The 26,863-nt window shown below is 49.0% G+C and overlaps 2 protein-coding genes across 34 annotated transcripts in view; one reads left to right on the top strand and one right to left on the bottom strand.

Moving 5' to 3' along the window:
• Window positions 1–22,537, top strand: part of EPB41 (erythrocyte membrane protein band 4.1) — a 231,276-nt gene extending 208,739 nt beyond the window's left edge. For 28 of the 32 annotated variants that reach the window (XM_073007601.1, XM_073007598.1, XM_073007600.1 and 25 more), the window contains 5 exons: window positions 864–992; window positions 11,456–11,557; window positions 14,761–14,841; window positions 18,092–18,196; window positions 19,212–22,537. In XM_073007601.1, the coding sequence (XP_072863702.1) occupies window positions 864–992; window positions 11,456–11,557; window positions 14,761–14,841; window positions 18,092–18,190 (411 nt within the window). In that variant the 3' untranslated portion in view covers window positions 18,191–18,196; window positions 19,212–22,537. The remainder of the gene's footprint in view (window positions 1–863; window positions 993–11,455; window positions 11,558–14,760; window positions 14,842–18,091; window positions 18,197–19,211) is intronic. The other 4 variants (XM_037988658.2, XM_037989173.2, XM_037989086.2 and 1 more) reach the window with 2 other exon arrangements.
• On the bottom strand, window positions 21,764–26,421 carry TMEM200B (transmembrane protein 200B). Of its 2 annotated transcripts, none has more exons than XM_007979718.3 (2): window positions 26,325–26,421; window positions 21,764–24,334 (listed from the first exon to the last, which is right to left on the bottom strand). In XM_007979718.3, the coding sequence occupies exon 2, from the start codon at window positions 24,312–24,314 to the stop codon at window positions 23,391–23,393; it is 924 nt and encodes a 307-aa protein (XP_007977909.1). In that variant the 5' UTR covers window positions 24,315–24,334; window positions 26,325–26,421; the 3' UTR covers window positions 21,764–23,390. The 2 variants fall into 2 exon arrangements, with proteins under 2 accessions (XP_007977909.1, XP_007977910.1); XM_007979719.3 differs by lacking the exon at window positions 26,325–26,421 and adding an exon at window positions 24,853–24,990.
• Window positions 26,422–26,863: the final 442 nt, after the last annotated feature.

Raw genomic sequence — 26,863 nt, 5'->3', positions numbered from 1 at the left:
GCTTAAAAAATTCAAATACTCTTAATTAAAGGGGCAACTCATCTTCTTACGAGATTTCAGGCCCCAAATTATTTATGTACTGCAGCCACATTGTGCAGCGCACCACTCCCACTGACCCCACCCACAAGAGCTTCCAGGATCATAGGCACTGATTTCCTATGCTAAGGTGGTTGGCCACTTAACCTTATCACAATCAAATGGTAGTTTCAGGGTGATTTATACTCCTGGGGAAGGTGAGGAGATGGACAAGAAGGCCTTTGATGTTCCACTAATGTTCATTCTTCTGAAATTCTGGGATTAATCACCAGGTGGTGGTAGAACTGATTGTTTTTTTCTTTCCAGTTTTCCAAATACTGTCTCTTCTCAGTAACTCCAAAGTAAATCTCTGACATTGATTTGAAAGAAGTTAATGAAGTCGAGGGTAATGCATTCCATTGCCACTGCTGTTTCATGTACCATTTGTACTTAGTGGAGGAAATGTGGCTGATTTTCTTAATTATAATGGTACAGACACAAGGACAAATCAAAGTGATTGCTATTTGGCAAATCGTTTTATATTCAAATTCTGAAGGTCAGTCTGAAGTGTTTTATATCACCAGTCATAACTGTCTGATCTTACAGCTTTCCAATAAGCTTATGAAGGTTATTACAGTAATGCCGCTTTTTAATATCCCTCATGATTTGACACCTTGTCAGGGTTACTTTGGAATACTGTCGAAGTCTTGGGCAGAGTAAACACCTTTGGAGATTGAGCTAGCCCTTTACTTAATTAAAGCTAACACTTTGATCAGATCAGTGTCAGAAGATTACTTCTCCATTGCCTTCAGAAACACTCTAGTAACTCTTTCCTTACTGCTTCACAGCCTCCCCTGGTGAAGACACAAACTGTCACCATCTCAGATAATACCAATGCTGTGAAAAGTGAAATCCCAACCAAAGACGTCCCTATTGTCCACACTGAGACCAAGACCATCACTTACGAGGCTGCCCAGGTAGGACATGGTCTGATGCTTCAGAACCAAAGGCTGCAAACAAAATTAATAACCTTTCTTCACAGAGTTTCTGGTCATTTATCACCAAGAATACCAGGTTTTTCTGGGGCAGTTCTTTTTAGAAGAGATTACTGGTCTAAGAAGGTCCCAGACTACTTTATCTAAAGCAAAATATTGAGCAGGACACACTGGTGTGTGCCTGTAGTCCCAGCTACTCAGGAGGCTGATGTGGGAGGACCTCCTGAGCCCAGGAAATTCCATCTGAATTTTTTTTAAAAGCAAAATTGCCTTAGATCTGATTGCTTATATCCACCCAATTCATTTGCATAAGGCAGTCTAGTGTAATGGTTGAGAACATGGGATTTGGGTCCAGAAAAGCCTGAGTTCGAGTCCTGGCTCCTCCACTTACTAATCTGGACAAGTAATTGAATATCTCTGAGCCTTGATCTCCCCTGCCCATGATGTTAATAATATCTACCTCATGGTGTTATGAGGACCTAAGTGTTTTTTTTGTTGTTGTTTTTTTGAGACAGAGTCTCACTCACTCTGTTGCCCAGGCTAGAGTGCAGTGGCACAATAATCTCAGCTCACTGCAACCTCTCCCTCCTGGGTTCAAGTGATTCTCCTGCCTCAGCCTCTACAGTCATGTGCACATGGCTAATTTTTGTATTTTTCGTAGAGTTGGGGCTCACCATGTTGGCCAGGCTGGTCTCAAACTCCTGACCTCAAGTGATCTGCGTGTCTCGGCCTCCCAAAGTGCTGGTATTATAGTTCTTTTTAGAAGAGATTACTGGTGGCCGGGTGCAGTGGCTCACGCCTGTAATCCGAGCACTTTGGGAGGCCAAGGCGGGCGGATCACAAGGTCAGGAGTTCAAGACCAGCCTGGCCAACATGGTGAAACCCTTTCTCTACTAAAAATACAAAAATTCGCTGGGCGTAGTAGCAGGCATCTGTAATCCCAGCTACTCAGGAGGATGAGGCAGGAGAATCATTTAAACGTGGGAGGTTGCAGTGAGCTGAGATTGCTCCACTGCACTCCAGCCTGGGCAACAGAGCAAGAGTCCATCTTAAAAAAAAAAAAGAAGAAGAGATTACTGATGAGCCACTACGCCTGGCTAAATTTTCTTTTTTGAGATAAGGTCTCACTCTGTTGCCCAGGCTGAAGTGCAGTGGCATGATCTCAGCTCGCTGCAGACTAGCTAGACCTCCCAGGCTCAAGCAATCCTCCCACCTCTGCCTCCCAAGTAGCTGGAACTACAGGTGTGCACAACTGCACCTCACTAAATTTTTTTATAGTGACAGGATTTCACCACGGTGCCCTGGCTGATCTCAAATTCCTGGGCTCAAGGGATCCACCTGCCTTGGCCTCCCAAAATGCTGGGATTACAGGTGTGTGCCACTACACCCTGCTAAAAATTTTTTTACTTCCTACTTTCAGTAAAATGTCTCTTTCATTTTTGGTAGTTTGAATGGACTAGAGTTGATTTGTGTTGAATTGTTTTTCTTTTGTTACTCAACAGAAGCCAAAAGTAAGAAAAACAGTTCCCTCTATAAACTGAACTGTTATTTCATTCTTGCAACAAATATTTATTGAGCATTCACATATTAAGCCAAAGCAATGTACAAGGTGTACATAGTCCCTGCCCTCTGGAGCTTACATTCTAGTTAGGAGAAACAGGCAATAAGGCACATAAACAATGTATAAGTAAATTTCAGACAGTGGTAAATGCTGCAAGGAAACTAAAATGGTGTAAAGAGTTAGACAATATGGGATTACATGAAAGATTGCTACTTTGGGACTAGGATAATCAGGGAATTCCTCTCTGAGGAGGTGATATTTTGGCTGAGGTCTGAATGATGGGAAAGAGATTACCCATGTGAAATTCTGGCAAGGTGCTTTCACATAAATCTTTTCACTTAATCCTCACCTCACCATGAACTGGATGATGTTTTCTTCATTTAGGAAACAGTGTGGCTTGGTAATTTAAAAGCATGTACATTGCCAGGCACGGTGGCTCACGCCTGTAATCCCAGCATTTTGGGAGGCCGAGGCGGGCGGACCACCTGGGGTCAGTAGTTCGAGACCAGCCTTACCAACATAGAGAAACCCTGTCTTTACTAAAATACAAAAAAATTAGCCAGGTATGGTGGCTAATTAGCCATGAACTGGTGAGGTGAGGCAGAGGCTCCCTTGAGCCTAGGAGTTTGAGGCTGCATGAGCTGTGATTGTGCCACCGCACTCCAGCCTGGGGGACAGAGTGAGGCCCTGTATCAGAAAAACAAAATGAAATAAGGTAGGGAGAGGTCTGGGGCCAGGAATATGACTAGAACATCTCTGGAGTAATGCTTGTAAAGAACTACAGTGTCTGAAGAAACAAGAAAAAAGAAATGTGTCAGTCGAGAGAGACAGAGAAATGAATGAATATGTCTTGACAGTGAAGGGGACTGAAAAAGAAAGGAATAGGAAATTGCTTTAAAACTGTACACGCTATTAGCCAGAGGATATAGGAAATAATTACTTCACATGACAGAGAATCCCTTTAAGTTGTCACTAACATGGAGACAAGCTAAATGTCCGTCAGTGGAGAGCTGCTTAAATACATTATGGTACATCCAATTAAGGTAATTCTGTGTGGCCTTTAATTAAAGCTTCTTATGGGAACAAGCTACATGATAAATAGGTAAGTGAACAAGCATGGTGCACTATGGTGGTACTGTTTATGGAAGGTAGAAGGGATATATATTGCAGCTATGTGTGTTTAGGCTTGTATATCAATACAGTCTCTCTGAATGGGTACTAAAAAAACGAAACAAAAAACCAACAACCAAAACGTATAGTGGCCCCTGATGAAGGAGACTGAGACTGCAGGACTCGGCTCGGGAGTGGGAGGGAAACTGACTTTTCACTGTACAACATTTTGAAGTTTTAAAATGTTTATAGCATAGACATAGCCAAAAAAGTTTATTTTATTATTATTATTATTATTATTATTATTATTATTATTATTAAGAGACAGTCTTGCTCTGTAGCCCAGGCTGGAGTGCAGTGGCATGATCTCAGCTCACTGCAACCTCTGCCTCCTGAGTTCAAGTGATTCTTGTGCCTCAAACTCTCGAGCAGCTGGGATTATATGTGTGTGCCACCACACCTGTCTAATTTTTATATTTATATTTTTATTTTTATTTTTGTTTGAGACAGAGTTTCACTCTTGTCACCCAGGTTGGAGTGCAGTGGTGCCATCTCGGCTCACTGCAACCTCCACCTCCTGGGTTCCAGCGATTCTCATGCCTCAGCCTCCCAGGTAGCTGGGATTACAGGCACCCACCACCACACCCAGCTAATTTTTGTATTTTTAGTAGAGATGGGGTTTCACCATGTTGGTCAGGCTGGTCTTGAATTCCTGACCTCGTGATCCACCCGCCTTGGCCTCCCAAAGTGCTTGGATGACAGGCGTGAGCCACCGCGCCCAACCTAATTTTTATATTTTTAGTAGAGACAGGGTTTCACCTTGTGGGCCAGGTTGGTCTCAAACTGCTGGCCTCAAGTGATCAGCCCACCTCAGCCTCCCAAAGTGCAGGGATTACAGGCATGAGCCACTGCACCCTGCACCCTGCACCCCCAAAATTTAAATGGTTCAAAATAAACTGTTTTAAAAGTTAGAGCCACACTGCCCACAGAAGTCCATGTGGTGTGAATGTAGGTAGCTCCTACAAAAAAAAGGAAACAGAAGCAGTCATTTTAAAATATCCTAACATATTAGAGAAATATAAAGGCAGCGTGATATGCCCGACAGAGCCCATGGACTTTGGAATTAGAGTGACTTGGGTCTTAATTCTGACATTTGCTAGTTTTGTGATCTTGGGCAAGTCACTTGTCTTTTTGAGCCTTAGTTTTCTCTTCTGAAAAATACTTTGATCAAGTTATTGAAATAAGCACAACGTTTGCCTGGTACTTACTAGCTATTCAAAATGGTAGCTATTATTATATTGCATTGTTAAACATTTGCTTTTATTTCATTTTAACCAGGCTTAAGACAGTCAGTCAAGATACAAATTGCTTTTTATTTTTTTATTTGTTTATTTATTTATTTATTTTTGAGATGGAGTCTCACTCTGTCACCCAGGCTGGAGTGCAGTGGCGTGATCTTGGCTCACTGCAACCTCCACCTCCCAGGTTCAAGCGATTCTCCAGCCTCAGCCTCCCAAGAAGCTGGGACTACAGGCATGCGTCCCCATGCCCAGCTAATTTTTGTATTTCTAGTATAGATGGGTTTTGCCATGTTGGTTAGGCTGGTTTCAAACTCCTGATCTCAGGTGATCTGCCCACCTTGGCCTCCCAAAGTGCTGGGATTACAGGCATGATCCACTGCTCCTGGCCCACATTGCTTTTTGTTACTGATGCTAGACAGTGGGGTAGAGTGGGGAAGAGTGTTGACTTTCGAGTCAGAGTCAGATTTCCTGGCTTTGAACTTGCCCTGTCACTTACTAATGTGCAGTCAAATTACTAAATCGCCATGTGCCTCAGTTTCCTCATTTGTAAAATGTGGCTAATAGTTGTACCTCATAGGGTTATTGTCAGGAATAAATGAATTAATGCACATAAAATGTTTCCAAAGTGCCTGGCAGATAATAATTACTAGATACTCATTTGCAATTGTTATTATTTATTTACTATTTCTACTTTTGCTTTTATTATCTTGCTGGATAAGTAAGCCTGAGCACCATTTTTTTATTCATTCACAGTCTCCGTGCTTTGGAAAACATGGTCAGAGGAGATGGTTTTTATGTGTAATTTTTTAATGTGTGTATATGGGTGTGTTTGAGGTAAAATTTACATACAGTGAAATGCACAGACAGGTCTCAAGTGATCAGCCCACCTCGGCCTCCCAAAGTGCAGGGATTACAGGCTACACTGTTGCTCAGGTTGGAGTACAGTGGCATAACCACAGTTCACTGCAGGCTCGACCTTTTGGGCTCAAGTGATCCTCCCACCTCAGCCTCCTAAGTAGCTAGGACTCCAGCGGCACACCACTACATGTGACTAACTTTTTAATTTTTTTTTTTGACACTCTGTCGCCTAGCCTGGACTGCAATGGCGTGATCTCAGCTCACTGCAACCTCTGCCTCCCAGGTTCAAGCGATTCTCCTGTCCAGCCTTCTGAATAGCTGGGATGACAGGCGCACGCCACCATGCCTGGCTAATTTTTGTATTTATTTTTTCAGTAGAAACAGGGTTTCGCCATGTTGGTCAGGCTGGTCTCGAACTCCTAACCTCATGATCTTCCCGCCTTTGCCTCCCAAAGTGCTGGGATTACAGGCGTGAGCCACTGCACCCAGCCTAATTATTTAATTTTTTGTACAGACGGGACTCACTTTGTTACTCAGGCTGATCTTGATCTCCTGGGCTCGAGCAATCCTCCCTCCTCAGCCTCCCAAAGTGCTGGTATTATAGCCGTGAGCCACCATGCCTAGCAATTTGATTGGTTTTGACAAATGTCTATACGTATGTAACCAAGACACATTTAGGATACAGAACATTACTCCTGAAACTGCCTTCATAGCCTTTTCCATTTGATTTCTACCCCTTTAGGCAGCCAGTGCTCTGCTTTCTATCAGTATAGCTTAGTTTTGCCTGATTTGGACTTCGTGTAAGTAGAAGTATACAGTAGTACACTTTTGTGTCTGGCTTCTTTCTTTCTTTTTTTTTTTTTTTTTTTGAGATGGAGTCTCAGCTCACTGCAAGCTCCGCCTCCCAGGTTTACACCATTCTCTTGCCTCAGCCTCCCGAGTAGCTGGGACTACAGGTGCCCGGCTAGTTTTTTTGTATTTTTTTGGTAGAGACGGGATTTCACCATGTTAGCCAGGATGGTCTCGATCTCCTGACCTCGTGATCCGCCCGTCTCGGCCTCCCAAAGTGCTGGGATTACAGGCTTGAGCCACCACACCTGGCCTCTTTCTTTTCTTTCTTTTCTTTCCCTCCCTCCCTCTCTCCCTCCCTCCTTCCTTCCTTCCTTCTTTCCTCTCTCTCTCTCTTTCTCTCTTTCTTTCTTTTCTTTTCTTTCATTGGAGTCTTACTCTGTCACCCAGGCTGCTGGAGCGCAGTGGTACCATCTCAGCTCACTGCAACCTCCACCTCCCGGATTCTAGTGATTCTCCTGCCTCAGCCTCCTGAGTAGCTGGGATTACAGGCGCCCACCACTTCACCTGGCTAATTTTTGTATTTTTAGTAGAGACAGGGTTTCACCATGTTGGCCAGGCTGGTCTTGAACTCCTGACCTCAGGTGATCCACCCACCTCGACCTCCCGTAGTGCTGGTATTACAGGCATGAGCCACTGAGCCCAACAGTGTCTGCCTTCTTTCTGAATATAATGTTTTTTAGATTCATCCATGTTATGTGAATCAGTAGTTCCCTCATTTTTATTGCTGAATAGTATTACATTGCATGAATATACCACAATTTGTTTATCTATTCATTCGTTGATGGACAATTGGATGAATTTCAGTTTGGGAAAATATTAATAAAGCTGCTATGAATGTTCATGCACAAACCTTTTTTTTTTTTTTTTTTTTTTTTTGAGACAGAGTATCACTCTGTTGCCGAGGTTGGAGTGCAGTGGCATGCTGTCAGCCCACTGCAACCTCCGCCTCCCCGTTCAAGTGATCCTCCTGCCTCAGCCTCCAGAGTAACTGGGACTACAGGCATGCATCACCATGCCCGGCTAATTTTTGGGTATTTTGTGGTAGAGACAGGGTTTCACCATGTCAGCCAGGCCGGTCTAGAACTCCTGACCTCAGGTAATCCACCTGCCTACACTTCCCACAATGATGGGATTTCAGGCATGAGCCACCGTGCCCGGCCACAAATCTTTTTGTGGGTGTTTCATTTATCTTGAGTAAACATCTAAGAGTCAAATTGCTGGGTCATAAAATGACCATTATGGGGAAACATTGGTAAGAGGATCATGGAAAAGAGGACCTGTATGGAACAGTGTAAGTAGGAAACCATAACAGTGTCTCCTGTATCTTTAGCATTCTTCAGAGACAGAAAAGAGACTAGAGGGAGCGGGCAGGAGGTAGATAAAGATAGAGTCACAAGTTTGTAGAGGAGGAATTCTTCAAAAAGCTTTAGCCGGCCGGGCGCGGTGGCTCAAGCCTGTAATCCCAGCACTTTGGGAGGCCGAGACGGGTGGATCACAAGGTCAGGAGATCGAGACCATCCTGGCTAACACGGTGAAACCCCGTCTCTACTAAAAAATACAAAAAACTAGCCGGGCGAGGTGGCGGGCGCCTGTAGTCCCAGCTACTCGGGAGGCTGAGGCAGGAGAATGGCGTGAACCCGGGAGGCGGAGCTTGCAGTGAGCCGAGATCCGGTCACTGCACTCCAGCCCGGGCAACAGAGCAAGACTCCGTCTCAAAAAAAAAAAAAAAAAAAACAGCTTTAGCCCTTCTGGCATGCAAATTCATGTTATAACAATTTATAAGCTAATTTTATTTGTATGATTTCTTTGTTTACAAGTGCTACGGTTTAGGCAGAACACATATTCCCGTATTGTTTTTATTTTTTATTTAATTAATTAATTTATTTATTTTTGAGATGGAGTTTCGCTCTTGTTGCCCAGGCTGGAGTGCAGTGGCGCAATCTCGACTCACTGCAACCTCTGCCTTCCAGTTTCAAGCGATTTTCCTGCCTCAGTCTTCCAAGTAGCTGGGATTTTTTTTTTTTTTTTTGAGATGGAGTCTCCCTCTGTCACCCAGACTGGAGTGCAGTGGCACGATCTCAGCTCTCTGCAGCCTCCGCCTCCTGGGTTCAAGAGAGTCTCCTGCCTCAGCCCCCTGAGTGGCTGGGACGACAGGCCTGTGCCACCATGCCTGGCTAATTTTTGTATTTTTAGTAGAGACAGGGTTTCACTATATTGGTCAGCTGGTCTTGAACTCCTGACCTCGTGATCCGCCTGCCTTGGCCTCCCAGAGTGCTGGGATTACAGTTGTGAGCCACTGTGCCCAGGCCCCAGTATTGCTTTTATAAATGAGAAAACTAGATCGGGCTCAATGGCTCACGCCTGTAATCCCAGCACTTTGGGAGGCTGAGGCGGGTGGATCACCTGAGGTCAGGAAGTTGAGACCAGCCTGGCCAACATGGTGAAACCCCGTTTCTACTAAAAATACAAAATTAGCCAGGTGTGGTGGAGTGCGCCTGTAATCCCAGCTGCTTGGGAGGCTGAGGCAGGAGAATCACTTGAACCTGGGAGGTGGAGGTTGCAGTGAGCCGAGATCCCACTATTGTACTCCAGCCTAGGGAGAAGGCAAAACTCTCTCTCAACAAAAAATAAAATAAATAAAAATTTAAAAATCAAATAAATGAGAAACCCAAAGCTCAGAGAAGTCAGAATGACTTGCCCAAGGTCCCACAGCTGGTTACTGTCTGGGTGAGGACCCAAACCCCAGACTCCACACAGGAAGTTTCTTGCCCTGAGTCCTAGTTCAAACACCCATTAGAGTTTTGGACAAATTCTTAACCTCTCTGGAGCTCTGTTTTCTTAACTGTACAGTGTGTATAATAATGGTTCCTCCCTCAGATACTGAGAGGCATAATTGAGATAACAGTTGAATTATATGCTTGGCACGTAGTAGGAGTATAATAAATATTAGTTGAGTCTGAATCTAAAGTAGACGACTGGTTTTGGCTGAAGAAAATATTAGTTAGTGGTTGGGCATGGTGGCTCAAAGAGCTATAATCCCAGCTCTTTGGGAGGTGGAGGTCGGGGGTTCACGAAGTCAGGAGTCCAAGACCAGCCTAGCCAATATGGTGAAACTCTGTCTCTGCTAAAAATACAAAAATTAGCTAGGCGTGGTGGCAGGCGCCTGTAATTCCACCTTCTTGGGAGGCTGAGGCAGGAAAATTGCTTGAACCTGGGAAGCAGAGGTTGCAGTGAGCCAAGATCACGCTATTGCACTCCAGCCTGGGCAACAGAAGTGAAACTCTGTCTCAAAAAAAAAAAAGAAAAAAGTACAAAAATTAGCCAGGCATGGTGGCGTGTGCCTATATTCCCAGCTACTCAGGAGGCTGAGGCAGAAGAATCGCTTAAACCCAGGAGGTGGAGGTTTCAGTGAGTTGAGATTGCGCCACTGCTCTCCGCCTGGGCAACAGAGCTAGACTCTGTCTCAAAAAAAAAAAAAAAAAAAAAAAAACAAAGATAATGTTTGAAAGGCATTTGTGAACTATAAAATGCTATATGTGTACTTATTGCCACTCTTGTGGTTGAACCTGTGGCTATGTTCCTGCCTCCTATTTCTTTTTTTGTTGTTGTTGTTGTTTTGTTTTTTGTTTTTGAGACAGAGTTTTGCTCTTGTTGCTCAGGCTGGAGTACAATGTCACAATCTCGGCTCTCCACAATCTGTGCCTCCTGGGTTCAAGCTATTCTCCTGCCTTGGCCTCCGAGTAGCTGGGACTACAGACATGTACCACCACACCCAGCTAATTTTGTATTTTTAGTAGAGATGGGGTTTCTCCATGTTGGTCAGTCTGCTCTCGAACTCCTCACCTCAGGTGATCCGCCCTCCTCGGTCTCCCAAAGTGCTGGGATTATAGGCGTGAGCCACCCCTCCCGGCCCCTGCCTCCTATTTCTGATCCATTCCTGTCACTGACTCAATGCTAAGGAAACTATACCCATCCAACTTTTTTTAGAAGGAACTTTGTGCCCAGGGAATTTATTTTATTTTATTTTATTTTATTTATTTTTAGACAGAGTCTCACTCTGTTGCCCAGGCTGGAAGTGCAGTGGCGTGATCTTGGCTCACTGCAACCTCCACCTCCCAGGTTCAAGTGATTCTTCTGCCTCAGCCTCCTGAGTAGCTGGAATTACAGGCAAGCGCCACCAAGCCCAGCTAATTTTGTTTTTTTGGTAGACACAGGGTTTCACTGTGTTAGCCAGGCTGGTCTCAAACCCCTGACCTCAGGTGATCCACCTGCCTCCGCCTCCCAAAGTGCTAGGATTACAGGCATGAGCCACCGAGCATGGCCCAATTTATTTTATTTATTAAGAGGTTACGGGTGTGGTAGCTCACACCTATAATCCCAGTATTTTGGGAGGCTGAGGTGGGTGGATCACCTGAGGTCAGGAGTTCGAGACCAGCCTGACCAACATAGAGAAACCCCGTCTCTACTAAAAATACAAAATTAGCCTGGTGTGGTGGTGCATGCCTGCAATCCCAGCTACTCAGGAGGCTGAGGCAGGAGAATCGCTTAAAACCGGGAGGCGGAGGTTGCAGTGAGCTGAGATCACGCCACTGCATTCCAGCCTGGGTGACAAGAGCGAAACTCCGTCTCAAAAAAAAAAGGGATCACTCTAAGGGAATGAGATTTTTGCATCAGAATGTGCAGCTGAAAAGCAAAGTTGCAGCCTGCAACATTTGCTCAGTCTTCCTGAGAGGCATGATGATGAGCCATGCTTTCTTCTGCAGACTGATGACAACAGTGGAGACTTGGACCCAGGAGTCTTGCTGACAGCTCAAACTATCACATCTGAGACCACAAGCAGCACCACCACAACTCAAATTACCAAGGTAACAGACCAGCTAGAACCTCCTTATGGAACCCAAGGGCAGGCTGAGCTTGCTGCCACCTCTCTGCAAGAAAGGACCGTAGTCCGGGCCGGGCGTGGTGGCTCAAGCCTGTAATCCCAGCACTTTGGGAGGCCGAGACGGGCGGATCACGAGGTCAGGAGATCGAGACCATCCTGGCTAACACGGTGAAACCCCGTCTCTACTAAAATGCAAAAAAACTAGCTCGGCGAGGTGGCAGGCGCCTGTAGTCCCAGCTACTCGGGAGGCTGAGACAGGAGAATGGCGTAAACCCAGGAGGTGGAGCTTGCAGTGAGCTGAGATCCGGCCACTGCACTCCAGCCTGGGCGACAGAGCAAGACTCCGTCTCAAAAAAAAAAAAAAAAAAAAAAAAGAAAGGACCGTAGTCCATAAGCAAATATTTTCAGCTCCATCCCTAGTAAGCCACATTATTCAAAAAGTCCCGGATGGAAAGGCCCTGCTGCCTTCCCCAGCAGTAAATCTAGGAAGATACCCTGAGAGTATCCCTGCCTACTTAGTAGTCTCCTAAAGGTAGGTGTGGTTGTTCTCTTTACACATCTGTCTGTCTCTCTGGTCAGTGGGTCCCCTATCTGGCTGTGGAAGTAAGTTTAAAAAGTCAGCCTGGCCAGGCACGGTGGCCCACACCTGTAATCCCAGCACTTTGGGAGGCCGAGGCAGGTAGATCACCTGAGATCAGGAGTACAAGACTAGTCTGACCAACATGGTGAAACCCCGTCTCTAAAATTACAAAAATTAGCCGGGTGTGGTGGTGTACGCCTGTAGTCCCAGCTATTCAGGAGAATTGCTTGAACCTGGGAAGCAGAGGTTACAGTGAGCAGAGATCGTACCACTGCACTCTAGCCTGGGCGACAGAGCAAGACTCCATCTCAAAAAAAGTTAGCTCAAGGGGCTAGGCGTGGTGTAATCACACCTGTAATCCTAGTACTTTGGGAGGCCGAGACGGGTGGATTCCTTTAGCCTAGCGATTTGAGACTAGCCTGGGCAATGTCGTGAAACCTCATCTGTACAAAAAAATACAAAAAAAAAAAAAAAAATTTCACTGGGCATAGTGGTGCATGCCTGTGGTCCCAGCTACTTAGGAGGCTGAAGTGGGAGGATCACTTGAGCCCAGGGCATCAAGGCTGCAGTGAGCCGTGATCATGCCACTGCACTCCAGCCTGAGTGACAGAGCAAGACCCTGTCTCTATAAAAACAACAAAAAAAGTCAGCTTAAGGGAAATTATTTTTGGTATTTTTATACAACCATATTTTCCAAGCCCAAAATCAGAAGTCTGGGTCTGAGGAAGAATTTTTACAGCATTCCAGGGACAAGGCCAGGAGAATTTGTTTAGATGCTGAAATATTGGAATTATTAGAATATAGTTTATAGGAAGCAAGACAGAGAAAATATCTAAAGTTGGAACTACCCCCAGAAAATCAGAGGCAATCTATGTTTACTGTAGCACTAGAGGAAAATACTTTTTTTAACAGGTAAAAATATAGCTTCTTGACCAAGCTCTGTTATCAATACACAGATGACTGGAAACTAGTTAACTTAATGTGTCTAGACCTTAGTTTTCCTCATCTACCAGAAAGAGAAATCTACCCACCCTCAGGAGATTATGTGAAGACCTTTGACATCAATAATATGAAAATACTTTAAAATAAAAGAGCCCAATTTCAAGCCGTGTGACATGTTTGTTAGCCTTCTGATTTTTTTCCTTTTGAAAATGATCACAGTGGCTCACTCCTATAATCCTAACACTTTGGGAGGCCGAGGTGGGCGGATCAGCTGAGGTCAGGAGTTCAATATCAGCCTGGCCAACACAGCAAAACCCCATCTCTACTAAAAAAATAAAAATTAGCCGAGCACGGTGGCGCATGCCTATAGTCCTAGCTACTTGGGAGGCTTAGGCAGGAGAACCATTTGAACCCAAGAGGCAGAGGTTGCAGTGAGCCAAGATCACGCCACTGCACTCCAGCCTTGGTGATAGAGCAAGACTCTGTGTCAAAAAAAAAAAAAAAAAGAAAATGATCAATTAAAATGTATAGGAGGCTGGGCGTGGTGGGTCACGCCTGTAATCGCAGTACTTTGGGAGGCCGAGGCAGGTGGATCAGGAGGTCAGGAGTTCGAGACCAGCTGGCCAACATGGTGAAACCCTGTCTCTACTAAAAATACAAAAAGTAGCCGGGTATGGTGGCGTGTGCCTGTGATCCCAGCTACTCAAGAAACTGAGGCAAGAGAATCGCTAGAATCCAGGAGGCAGAGGTTGCAGTCAGCAGAGATTATGCCACTGCGCTCCAGCCTGGGCAACAGAGCAAGACTCTGTCTCAAAAAAAAAAAAAAAAAAAAGGTAGAGGATCAGTATCCAGACTCTAAAACAGAAATGTGTAAGAGAAGAGCACAGAAAGTCCTATTTTGTTTACTTGCTAAATCTCTGTGGTATTCAGGAGGAAAAAGGAGAAAGTAAATACAGAATTGTGACTTTCTGTTTAGCTTAATAAAGATTTTAGTAATCCAGCCGGGCACGGTGGCTCACACCTGTAATCCCAGCACTTTGGGAAGCTGAGGTGGGCGGATCACAAGGTCAGGAGTTCGAGACCATCCTGGCCAACATAGTGAAACCCCGTCTCTACTAAAAATACAAAAAAATTAGCTGGGCGTGGTGGTGGGCGCCTGTAGTCCCAGCTACTCGGGAGGCTGAGGCAGGAGAATGGCGGGAACCTGGTATGCAGAGCTTTCAGTGAGTGGAGATCATGCCACTGTACTCTAGCCTGGGGACAAAGCAAGACTCTGTCTCAAAAAAAAAAAAAAAAAGATTTTAATAATCCAAGGGAGTAGAAGTGTGCTCTACAAGGGAGTAGAAGTAGCAGGTCCGGTTGAGATTTTGGATAAGTAGGTTAGAAAGCTGTCCTTTGCAGTACCCAGCAGTAGATTAAAATTTGGAGTGGAGCTTTCGGAATAATCTTTGCTGTTTTTCTTTGTTTGTTTGTTTGTTAAAAGAGATGAGGTCTCATTTTGTTGCCCAGACTTGTCTCAAACTCCTAGCCTCAAGCATTCCTCCTATCTCAGCCTTCCAAAGTTTTGAGATGACAAGTGTGAACCACTAAACCTGGCCTCTTTTTTTTTTTTATTATTCTTGTTATATCGCTGATCTCATATGACATCCTCTCTTTGGTTCCAGACTGTAAAAGGTGGGATTTCAGAGACACGTATTGAAAAGAGAATTGTGATCACAGGAGATGCTGATATTGACCATGATCAGGTGAGAATGTTGAGGAGCTCTGGGCCTGGAAGGGGTCCCTGGGCAGGAAGACTGACGAATACAGGAGTTTGTTTGCCATCTTCATCTGCAAAAAGCCTCTTTGGCCACTGTAGCTCTTAATTGAGAAGAAAGACAAAGAGAATCAAAGTAGAGGCCTGTGGGATGGAGGCCACAGATTGAGGAGCCAGAAAATGTAATGGAAAGAACATGAGCTTTGGATTCCAAGACTTGATTCAATTGCTGGTTCTTACTATATTCTAGCTGTTAACTCTTTGGGCCTCCGTTCCACATCTGTAAGATGAAGATGATAGTATCTCCCTCTCAGGATTGTTGTGAGAATCAGGTGAAATACTGGATGAACAGCTGGTGGCACATGGTGAGCTCAGTTAAATGGAGCTATTGTTATTCCGAAGGTACAGGTACCTGAACCCATGCTAGACAACATCAAAACAAAGGGAAGCATGCCCCTACCCTTAGAGAGTGGAACAGCTGAGAAGACACGAGCGGGAACATAGTATAGTGGATAAGACACCAGCAGACTCGAAACTTGTTTTCTGCCCTACATCTTTAACTTGCTGTGTGACCTTGGGCAAATCACTTTACCGCTGATTTTTTTCTCCTCTCCTAAAAGAGAGTGGGTTGATCTAGATAATTTCTGGGCCTGAGTGCTAAAATTCTATATTTTTATGTTAATTGGGTGCTAATTGTGTGCTGCAAGCAATTAGCAAATAATAAGGTCAGGATTAATGTTCCCAATTCTCTGCTGGGTGATGTTAGAACAGTAAAGCTGCAGAGAAGAGGGGGCGGAAGACACTGCATGCAAATGCTTCTGGAATCACTGACAGGGTTGCTGGAGCAATAATTCTGTGGCCTTTTTATGCTGATATGCTGAGTGCCTTTAAAAAAAGAAAAACTGAGCTACAGTGCTGGCAGTTCCCTTGGAGGCAGGGTTGAGAGTTACAGCTGAGAATAGCGGGCACAGGGTCCCAGAAATGAGGCCACAAAGCCTAAATATCCTGCAGCCTGTTGGCCCAGCTCAGTGGGTCCTGCTGCTTGAGAAGCCTGCACCCACCCACTCAGTCTGGTGTGATCTGAGCCCCTGCTATGTGCTCAGTCTGCACTAGACGGCAAAAGCAGTGGGGTTAAAGGTGTTTGAGGTTTGGAGTGAGACAGACCTGGGTTGAATCCTGACTCTGCGACCTAACTGGTTATATGCCCCTGAGCAACTTATCTTACTAATCTGAGCTCTAGTTTCACCATCTGTAAAATAAGGATGATTACAGGTTTCTTCCAGGGTCATAAGGGCCAAGCACACTCGATAGCTCAGAGAGATGCTCCAGTGTCCCTCAGTTCTTCTAGTTACTGAGAGTGCATGGAAGGGGTAAGCTGTGGTACACTCTGGCTGGGGAGGGAGGCACTTTAAGAACTGATAAGGAGAAGCAATGTGGAGCAGCAGACTTTCATAGACAGGTGGGCGGAGGCAGAATCACCAAAGAGAAGACTTGAACTGGGCTTGAGTGTGAGCAGATGGGTTGGGCAAACAGGATCAGGGAGAATGGGCAGGGGCCCGTAGAGGTGGTAGTTCTAAGAATGCCATTCATAGAGCCAGGAGACCAAAAGAGGGTTTTCGTTCTTTCCTTGCCCCTTCTAAAGATGATTCTTAAGAGCCAGGTGAGTAGTCAGCTGGTCATTTCTAGCTGAGTCCTTTTCCATAAGGGAGCCTACAAATTCAGAGACTGCAGCCCAAAGAGGATGGTGTTTTTGCTCTTTTGACTTTCCCTCTGCTCTCTTTAGCTTTTCTAAAGTAATCAAAGCTCCTCCAGATCCTCAAACTAAACCCTCAGAAACTAAACAGTGTGGTAAAGAGGAAAGTCTGATCGACTTGAGTTAAAATCCCTATTGCACAGCTGGGTGCGGTGGCTCACGCCTATAATCCCAGCACTTTGAGAGGCCAAGCAGGGTGGATCACCTGAGGTCAGGAGTTTGAGACCAGCCTGGCCAATGTGGCAAAACACCGTCTCTACTAAAAATATAAAAATTAGCCAGGCGTGGTCGCGGGCACCTGTAACCCCAGCTACTTGGGAGGCTGAGGCATGAGAATCGCTTGAACCCAGGAGGCAGAGGTTTCAGTGAGTCAAGATCACGCCACTGCACTCCAGCCTGGGCAGTGAGACTCCATCTCAAAAAGAAAAAAAACAAAAACAAAAACAAAAACAAAAACCCTGTTTCACTACCTACTAGCTATGAAACAATAAGCACTTTACTGAAATTCGGTTTCCTCACCTATAAAATGCAAATAATGACATTACCTTAATTCACTAAGTTGTAAAGTTCAAGTAAATAATAAGTAATGATAATATTTATCTTAATAAATAATAATATAGTTATTAATAAATAATAAATAACTTAATAGAGTTTAATAAGTAATGTGCTTAGGCTAGTGCATGGCATATAACAGTCCCTTCTCCTCTTCCTTCCTTTCTTCTGTTTTGGCCAAGGACATCTCTTCCTTTTCCTTGCACACTTCTTTACTTTCCTCTCCTGTCCTGAACTTGCCAGTTACCCCACGTTGAACATAGATTTTGTTTTGTCCTTTAGATTCACATCTTGAGTGAATCCTCTCTGACCCCCCTAGGTATAACAGATAGATAATAGATAGGTATAATAGATAATATAGGCCGGGCGCGGTGGCTCACACCTGTCATCCCAGCACTTTGGGAGGCCAAGCCAGGTGGATCATTTGAGGTCAGGAGTTCGAGACCAGCCTGGCCAACATGGTGAAACTCCATCTCTACTAAAAATACAAAAATTAGATGGGCGCAGTGGTACATGCCTATAATCCCAGATTCTTAGGAGGCTGAGGCAGGAGAATTGCTCGAACCTGGGAGGTGGAGGTTGCAGTGAGCCAAGATCACACCACTGCACTCCAGCCTGGGTGACAGAGCGAGACTCCATCTCAAAAAAGAAAAAAAAAAGATTATATAACAGATACAGCTATGACCCCTGAAGCCCCTCTCTAGTTCCTGGAAGTCGGCGCTAACCTTCCCTGTCCCTGTGTTAATAGTCCAGAAGCCTCCCTATGCAGGATAGGGTGGGTAAGGTAAGTATCAGCTTGGCTTAGCCCAAAGCTGCCCTGGTACTACAGACAGGAGTACTGGATTTGTCAGAACATCAGAGAAATGATGACCCCTGCCTTCCTTTGCTGTCAGGCTATTTTCTGCCTCATGGCCCTTGTTTCTGTCTTTTGTAGGTTCTTGTACAAGCCATCAAGGAGGCAAAGGAGCAGCACCCAGACATGTCAGTGACCAAGGTGGTCGTCCACCAGGAGACCGAGATTGCTGATGAGTGAGCTCAGGTACTGGGCGTTCCTGCTGGGACTGAGGGGGCCTACTGTCCCAGCCTGAGAGGGCTCTGGATGGGACCCTCGGACACACTGGGAGCCCATCCCCCCAAAGAGGTGTCCACCCTGGGACTTGATAAAGGCAAAGGAGAGGCTGATGAGGAAGATATAGGAAATCATTAAGTATTTAGCTCCAACTAAAGCAGCCTGTAACAGTGCCAGCAGTATAGAGGAGGGACCCAAACCTGGGTATAAGCCCCCAGTCACCTCCTGTCCTGAGTCTTCATGCATCCTGCTGGAAATCCACTTCACCTTCCCCCTCTCTTCTCTCTACTGCTCTGCTTGCTGCTGTCTCAAGTCTCTTTTTTTTTTTTTTTTTTTTGAGTCGGAGTCTCAACCTGTCGCCCAGGCTTGAGTGCAGTGGCATGATCTCAGCTCACTGCAACCTCTGCCTCCCGGGTTCAAACAATTCTTCTGCCTTAGCCTCCCAAAAAGCTGGGGCTACAGGCATGTGCCACCATGCCCAGCTAATTTTTGTATTTTTAGTAGAGACGGGGTTTCACCTTGTTGGCCAGGTTAATCTCGACTTCCTGACCTCAGGTGATCCACCCGCCTCGACCTCTCAAAGTGCTGGGATTACAGGGGTGAGCCACCGCGCCCAGCCAGTCACAGGTGTCTTTGAGCTAGAACCTGGGAGAGCCAGAGGAAAACAAAACCAAGAAGAGCAGGACCAGGCTGTCTGGAGATGGGTGGGCGTGCAGAGCAGGGAGGGAATGGCTGAAGCTCTGAGACCAGAGTAAAGAGCTGGGAGCAGGGAAGCTGCTTTTTGGGAACCAGGGATCTAGATAAATTCATACCTAAAAGTAATTTACAAATGACTTGAAGAAGCCACCAGTGTTACTAGGTGGGGACCGGGCCCTGTAAAGCTGCTCACATCCTCGTTGTCACTGATGGCCACAGGAACTTGGCAATGGGACTGGGAAGCTTTTTCCTTTGCAGGATTTAAATTTTGCTTCTTTGTTTCCTCTAGGAACTAACCTACCCCAACTCTCTGCCCTTCTCCCGTCCAAGAGAAACCAGCAAAATGATAAAGAAGCTAACCTGCCATAGTCAGACTTCAGACTTTAAAGATTATTCTAAATCACCAGAAAATTAATTTCATTTTCTATTGGGAGTTTATACCAAGAGATTCTTCTAGATCTCACTGATCCTTTTGAAGACCTTTTTCTATATTAGGACATCAGAATTGTTCAACTTTTCACTCTATGGACTGTTTTAAGAGTTTTTGGGTTTTTTTAATTGGGTGGTTTGTAACCCCTTCAGCCTAGCCTCTGCCCATTTATTTCCAACCCCAACAGACACGACAGGGTCCACGGAATTCTTCGGGAAATCTTCCAAGGACTCTTGTCAGCTTTGTTGGAGGCCAAAGCCAGCTTAGTGGGACTTCCGCATTTCTCCCTAGTCTTATCCCCTTTGGATGACAGCAGAAACTTCATGAACCAGCCCTTTCTCAGAGCCAGTGATGTGAGTGTATCAGAACGCCAGTCGGCACCAGCCCTGATCCACAGACCTCGGAACGAGGCCCCTGTTTCTTTGTTGCAGGTGGTTTTGGTAAGGCAGAGCCCTCTGCTGAATTCACACTCTTTGGAATAATACCCCCTGTTCCTTTGTTGCGGGTGATTTTGGTAAGGCAGAGCCCTCTGCTGAGAATGTAGTATTGTTTTTCTCCTCTCCCTCCTGCTTTCTTTTTGGAGCTTCTTTGGGTCGAAGACATAAGTTGCTTCAGATATCTGATACTGTGAATGTTTGAACATATCCGTGGCCTTCACCTCTCCAGCTACCCTTTTACCTCATCAGAAGCAGTGGCTCAGCTAAGTGCTCCCCCAGCTCCCATCTCAGGAGACCAAATCTCACAGAAAAATAGGCACTTTGGGCCAAAAGCTCTAATGGAACATTTTTAGTGGTGATTTGGGGAAGGAAAGTTAATGAGGTTTTTAAAATAAGGTTTTCTAGTTTTGAGAGTGTACAGTTCACACAGGGGAATGGGGTTACTTCTGTCAGATCCTGGGCCTTTCTTTCATCCCAAATGACAAGGAATGTGGCTCAGAGAAGAGGTTGTGGGTTTTCCTTTTTTGACCTTTCTTCTCTCAACAGGAACCTGCCTGAGGACACCCTTCTAGAGCAAGGAATTGGCTTTTAGGAGCCATCCTCCCCACAAGACACCACATGGCAAAGGGTACAAGCCCCAGCCCTGCTCGTTCCCACTCACCAGCTGAGGTCTGTCAGGTTTTGAAGGCTTGATTTTGTGGTGGGTTTGGGGCTTAGTTTTTCTTTTTTTGGTTTTGATTTTTGAAAATAAAGATAATACCCTAATTCCTGGTAAGGATTTGGGGCATAGTTGTTTTTCGTTTTTTGTTTTTGTTTTTTTTTTTGAGATGGAGTTTTGCTCTTGTTGCCCAGGCTGGAGTGCAGTGGCATGATCTCGGCTCACTGCAACCTCCACCTCCCAGGTTCAAGTAATTCTCCAGCTTCAGCCTCCCAAGTAGCTGGGATGGTAGCTGCGCACCACCATGCCCGGCTAATTTTTGTATTTTTAGTAGAAACGGGGTTTCACCATGTTAGCCAGGCTGGTCTCAAACTCTGGACCTCAGGTGATCCACCCACCTCAGCCTCCCAAAGTGCTGGGATTATAGGTATGAACTACCGCGCCCGGCCGATTTGGAGCATTTTTATTCAACAGAACTTTTCTAACCTTTCAGCTGCTTCCCACAAATATGTTGGCCTGGAGGCTTCTTAGAATCCCAGTTCCAGGCTAGACGTGAACTTCCTAAAATCGAGAGTGGGTATTGGGCAGCAGTCACTGGGACTCAAGGGCAGTGAGCAAGATAAATGTCTAAAGCTGATTCTTCCAACATCGTCCAAAGTCTCCACTGCCTGAGTTTTGTTTTGGCTGGTTTGAACTCATTTTGGGTGTGTGCATTTTTCTTTTGGTACCCATGTGAGACATGAACAACAGGAGGGAGGGAAAGAGCCCAGGTGGGATGTGGGACAGGCTTGGGGGAAAGAGCTTGTCCTATCTCAGGAACAAACTTACAGGCTGTGGGCAGAGGGTCTGAAAGGTGGGGCTTTGGGGTAGTGCCCAAGCCTGGCCATATTGCCAGGAGTGGTGACAAGTGAGAAATGCAGCTTCCATCAAACAAATATGTGGTGCATGGCCACTGCCTGACAGCCAGATGGCCTGTAGAAAGAGCTACCAGGGCTCCCAGACCTGTGGAACAAAGAGGATGGGAAAAGGCAGAGGGGCACTGAGTGTCCCTTTAAAAACTAACACACTGAATATTCTGTGCGATCCAGAACAGTGTGGCAGCTTTCACAGCACAGGACCATTCATCAGGGGCCTAAACGTTTCCCTCAACTCTGTCACCAACTCACTTCTCTCGGCTTCCTTGTCTGTAAATTGGATGAGAAAAGCTCTAATGCCTTTCAGGCTCTAAGAAGCCATAGATTTGGACAAGCCCAGCAAGATGGGTGTCCTTCCAGGCCTCTTCCCCTTTCCTCCATCTCTGGCAACAGTTCTTAGGGTTTGGCAATTGTTTGGATTTTTTTTTCTTTCTGCAGTCGTGTGTATGTGTTTGTGTGAAGAAAAACAGACTCTGTCCAGGTAGAAATGGTGAAGAGGGGAAGAGAATTACATTTCCAGGGTCAGGAACTTGGCAACAGTTTTCCTAAAGTGACTCAGACACACCACAGTAACAACTCTTGCTGCAATTTTATTTTCATTTGAGAAATAAAGATTTCCCCCAAGCCACATGAGGACTCTGGCACCCACCCACAAAGCAAGACCTGTATTTATAAGCCGAGGGCTCAGGGAGCCTAACTGCGGGACCTTTCAGGGCACCGTGACCTGTACCCCTCCCCCAGGCCCATCAGTGTGTGCTGGGGGGATGCTTGGCAGCTGGGGGTGAGGAGACAACAGACCTCGGGAAATGGAGCCAGAGCTGTGGCCTAAATGATGCCCTTTGATGCTCACGGGAAATTTCTGCCCAGGATCTTAGCCCCAGGCTGGTTGTTTCCACAAATCTCTCTCAAATGTATTATTTTGGTGACAAAAATGAAGGAGTTTTGTAAATTTTTAAAAAATTATGAATCATATCAAGTAGTTGTTTACATTTCTTGAAAAAATAGGAACTCTGGCAGCAGAATCAGATTGGCAGAATCCTTAGACTACACAGGCAATAATCAAGTCTGCTGTTTTGGCCTTTTGTAGTAGGAGAAGTGGTTGTAGTGTTTAGATATGTGTTTGGTCTTGCTTCTTGTATTGCATTTTTTTCAATAAACAACAACAAAAAGAACTGACTCTGTGAGGATTGATCCACTTTTAAATTTCTCTTCTACCAGCAACTTGGGAAAAATTAAATATGGGTGGGGGCGACCTAAACTCAAGCCATTTTCTAAAGTAAGTTACCCACATTGACCAAAATGCAGCTTCAACGTTGGGTAAAGGGATTTCTGAGAACTGGCCAATGCCTTTTGCCAGCTGCAGTGAGATGCTGCAGCATAGGCCACGATAAAGGAAGAAGGGGCTTCTCAGACTTGTTTGCAGAAGGGCCCAGACCTCAGGATGAAGGCATTGGCAGTAGTATAGCTCTAGAGGGATACACCCCAGATGGCTGAAGGAAGAAAGGGATTGAGGTGCTAGGAGTTCAAGCCTCAGTCCCCGTCCCAGATGGCAGTGGACAGTCTCACCCCATGGTCCATCTTCCCAGAGGCCCCACTCCATCACCAGTGCCACCTTGGAGGGAGCCTGCCCCAGCCTGCAACATCCCACCCTACCTCCCAGTCTTAGGGGCCCTTGCCCACCACTTTCTTGGGTTTGCCAAGACACCGGATACATCTCCCAGTCACCTTGGCCTGGACCTCCAGCCCCCTTAGGGCTAAGGCCACTTACAGAGGCTGAAGAAATTCCTGAGGCAAGTCCTCCACACTCCACAGTGAAACACACCCTCTCCAGCTCACTGAGCCCTGGTGCAGCTGGCTTTTCTCTGCCCACATGCAGGTCAGGATGCCTTTCACAGCTGCTGTGGTCAGAGCATCCATCCCTAACCTGGGATGTGACTGAAACATCTGTTAGACATTGGGACTCCTGATCCTCTGGTCCTATTAGTATGGTCCATGCTGCAGCCTCAGAGCAGGCTGTTTTCCCCCCTCTTCAGACCCGGGCCCCCAAGTCCCCTCCTCCTCCCAATTTGGCATAGCCCCCAAGACTGAGGCGGTCCAGCCGTGGCCAGCTTCGGTGAGCACAGTCCCGAGCTGCTGGGGCCCCAAGGAGGAGCTCCCCAAGGCCCAGATCCAGAGACTTGGAATGTTCAATGCAGGAGCCAGAGGGCTGCACGGTGATGATCACATGGCCAGTCTGCGTCCGTGGACCCCAGGGTGGGGGCAGCCCGGGGCCCTTCAGCGGGTAGCTGTTGAGCAGGGCAGGTAACCCCAAGCGAGGATTAGCAGGCTCTGAACGCAGACTCCGCACTGACGGGACGGGTGAAGTACCCCGACGCGGGGACGGGTCCCAGATTTCTGGCTCTGCGCAGCCTACAGCTCGGGGAGTCCTAGGGCCAGGGCTGGGAAGGAGGGCGCAGTCCCAGCCGGGGCCGTCGGGGGGCCGGAGCGCCTGGGCCCGCAGCACCCCCTGGCGGAGCCGTCGCGTCTCCAAGTCTCGGTTCTCATACAGCAGTGTGTTGGCGCAGATGAACACGAACAGGCCGACACCCATGATCACCGGCCCGAGGAGCCGCAGTCGCTCGTGCGGGCCGTGAGCCCGGCCCCCGCCGCGACCCTCGCGTCGCAGCTCGCTCAGCTGAGGCGAGCTGGTATTGACGGCCCTGGACCCCGGGGCCCCGGCCCGGTGCGGCCAGTAGCCGGCCACTGCAATGCCCATACCCACCAGTACCACGAGCGCCCCCAGCGCCGCGAACGCCCCCGACGGCGAGCGCAGCCGCAGCCGCGCCCGCACCCGCAGAGGCTCGGGCGGGGAGCGCGGGCGCCGGCGGCGGCCCAGGCGGCGGCCCAGGCGAGAGACTCGGCCCTCGGGGCTCCTCCGCACCTCCCCGCATTCTTCGGGGCTCCCAGCTGTCATCTCGCCGTCGTCTGGGCGCTCTGCGGAGAGAAGATGGGAGGCAAGGACTGGACCGACGGGCCTCTAGCTTCAGGGCGCCAGGTTCGGGGCGCAAATCCGGGAGGGAAGCTCCGGCCGCCCAGCCCAGGCCGCTTGGAGATCCCTGGCGGCCACCCCCGGAATTTCCCGGGCGGCGAGGCGGGGAGCCGCCCCCGCTCGGGTTTTCCGCAGCGGAGCTCCGAGCCAGGGACGCGCGGCAGAAGCCGGAGTTGGCCCGGCCCGCGGGCAGAGAGGAGGGAGGAGGGCGCAGCCTGCTCCCTGGCGCATCCCGGGCTGAGAGTCTCCTGCCGCCTGTGTCCGGTTCGCAAGCCCGCGGGTCTTGGGCCTCGGGAAACGTGCGGCCCCCAGCAGCCGCGTCTCCAAGGTAAGTACTTCCCAGGCTCGACCCCACCCCCGCACGTGGCTGCACCGTAGCAAAGGGGGCGGGGGCGCTCGGGCCTCCCAGGTCCACAGGGGTCGCTCGCCGGGCCCCACCTCCCCCCTACTGCGCTTTACATACCGCAGCGCGGGAGGAGGGGGCGTCACCAGCTCCAGCCTCTCCCTGCCCGCCCCCTCCTTCCAGACCTCCTCCGCCGGCACCGAAGCTGCAGCAGGAGTGACTTGAGCTAGACACCGGGAAGACCGCTCGGACCAAGACCAGCCAGACAGAGGAGAGGCGGCGCCGACTTCGCCCAAGATTTCCATCAAGTCCACGCATGAGAGGCTTCTCCCTCCCTCAGCGGCCGGGCTGGGGCCACGGCAGGAGGAGGGGGTGCCGGTGCCGGGCCCTGGGCCTCCCGGGACGGATGCCCTCCCGGCTCCCCCATCGGCCCGGGCAAGGCTGTTCCCAGGTTGCGGCGTTTCCAATTCGGGCTCCTCCGGATGAATCATCCCCCTTTCCCGCCGCCTGGCCTCCTTTCCCGCCTCCTCCGCCCGAGGCCTCCGTGGCCCGTGGCCCGGCCAGAGCAGCACCGCCCCTGCGCCTCGGGATCCGGGCCGCACAGCTTAAGCTCTCCGGATTGCTGGCCGCGCCCTGCCTGCGGCCTGTGGCCTGGATCCCGGCTCCAGCAGGAGTAGCCGAGCTGCGTGCGGTGTGGCCCCCACGAAAGGGAGGGCGAGGGAGAAGACGCGGCCCCCGCCCAGGCGCCCCAGGCCGCAGGAGAGGAGGCTCAGGGCCTAGCTGTCCAGGGTCGTCCTCACTGCCCGCGTCCGCTTCCTAAAAAACCACCGCGCTGGAGCCCGTAGCCGAAACCTCAGGGAGGCAGCCTTGCTCCCCCACCCACACCCCATCTGCACCCCGAAGCTCAAAGCAGGACACCCATCCCTGCCTCCGACCGGTGCGCTCAAGGCCGGGGCCCAGCAGGGAGCCGCCACTCTCCCGCCTCCAAAGCCTGGTTTCACAGATTGCAACTACGGCCCAGGGAGGCCGGGGAGCCTGCTCGACCCCGCACTAGGCGGGGACTCTGCCAGGTCCGACGCCGGGCTCCGGGGCCCCAGCCCTAGGCCCCTCTCAGGACAGCCACGGGAGTGTCCGGGAGGAAGCGAGGCCCATCCCCTCCTTGTCTCTGAGTTTGCAGCCCTTTCCCCAACCCGCAACCGGAGGAGCGATCACCGCTTCAAGCCAGAGCTGGCGCCCCTAGCCCCGGCTCCAGCAAGGTCACCCAGAGCCCCCACGCGTCGCTGCCGCGAGGGAGGCGAAAACAAGCAGAGCGAGGACATGGGGACACGCGCAGAGACCCCGCGCCGTGGAGGGAGTGGGCCGACGCTGGGGACACCAGGGAGGCGGAAACAGGGACACAGCGCACAACCCGACGGAAGCTGCTGAGGCCGAGTACCCAGGACTCCAGGGTCCCGCCACCGCCCGCGTCCACACTCCCGCCTAGGAGAACTGGAGGGCCGCGCTCCCGCCCCCAGGGGCCCTGACCGAAGGAGGAACCAAACGAAAAGTTGGGAAAAGTGGAGTGCGGACCCCTGGACCCCAGTTCGGCTCACCTGGCGCCGCAGCGCCGCGCGGGTCCGGGTCGCAATCCGCGCGCCAAGGCTCCCGAGACCCCGCGTCTCCACTGCCCGGCCCCCGCCCCGGCCCCGGCTCCGCCCCGGCCCCGCCTCCAGCACCCCGGACCGTCCGACCCGCGCCGTGCCCGGCCCCACTGCCGCTGAAAGGCGGCAGCTCAGGTCGGAGAATCGCAGGTAGGCGCCTTGTGCGCGCCTGGTGACTCCGGTCACCCGGGGCCCGAGTCCTGCCATCCCCACTCTCCCACCCCCAGCTTACATCGGTCGCAAAGGCCCAGAAGGGCGCCCCCTTCCTGCAAGGGGAAACTGAGACCCGGGACCCAGGAGCTCCGACACCCGCACGTCCTCCCCCGCCTCCCAGAGCCCCTCATCCCAGGCTCCCGGGGAGCTTCCCGGAGGAAGCGGCCCGCGTCCCTGCTCTGCCCCGGCCCCGCAGCCCTTCCTGTCGCTGAACCTCGCGGACTTCATCTGTGCAATGGGCACCACGGCGTCAGCCTCGCAAGATGCCGAGAGGCAAG

The sequence above is a fragment of the Chlorocebus sabaeus genome, chromosome 20 (genome assembly GCF_047675955.1).
Source record: "Chlorocebus sabaeus isolate Y175 chromosome 20, mChlSab1.0.hap1, whole genome shotgun sequence".
Lineage (NCBI taxonomy): Eukaryota > Metazoa > Chordata > Mammalia > Primates > Cercopithecidae > Chlorocebus > Chlorocebus sabaeus.
Note: the sequence above shows the minus strand (reverse complement) of the source record. Positions and strands in the feature narration are given on the sequence as shown.

Bases quoted from the DNA above. Each gene is read 5' to 3' on its own strand.
- TMEM200B (XM_007979718.3), bottom strand. From the start codon at position 24,314: ATGACAGCTGGGAGCCCCGAAGAATGCGGGGAGGTGCGGAGGAGCCCC.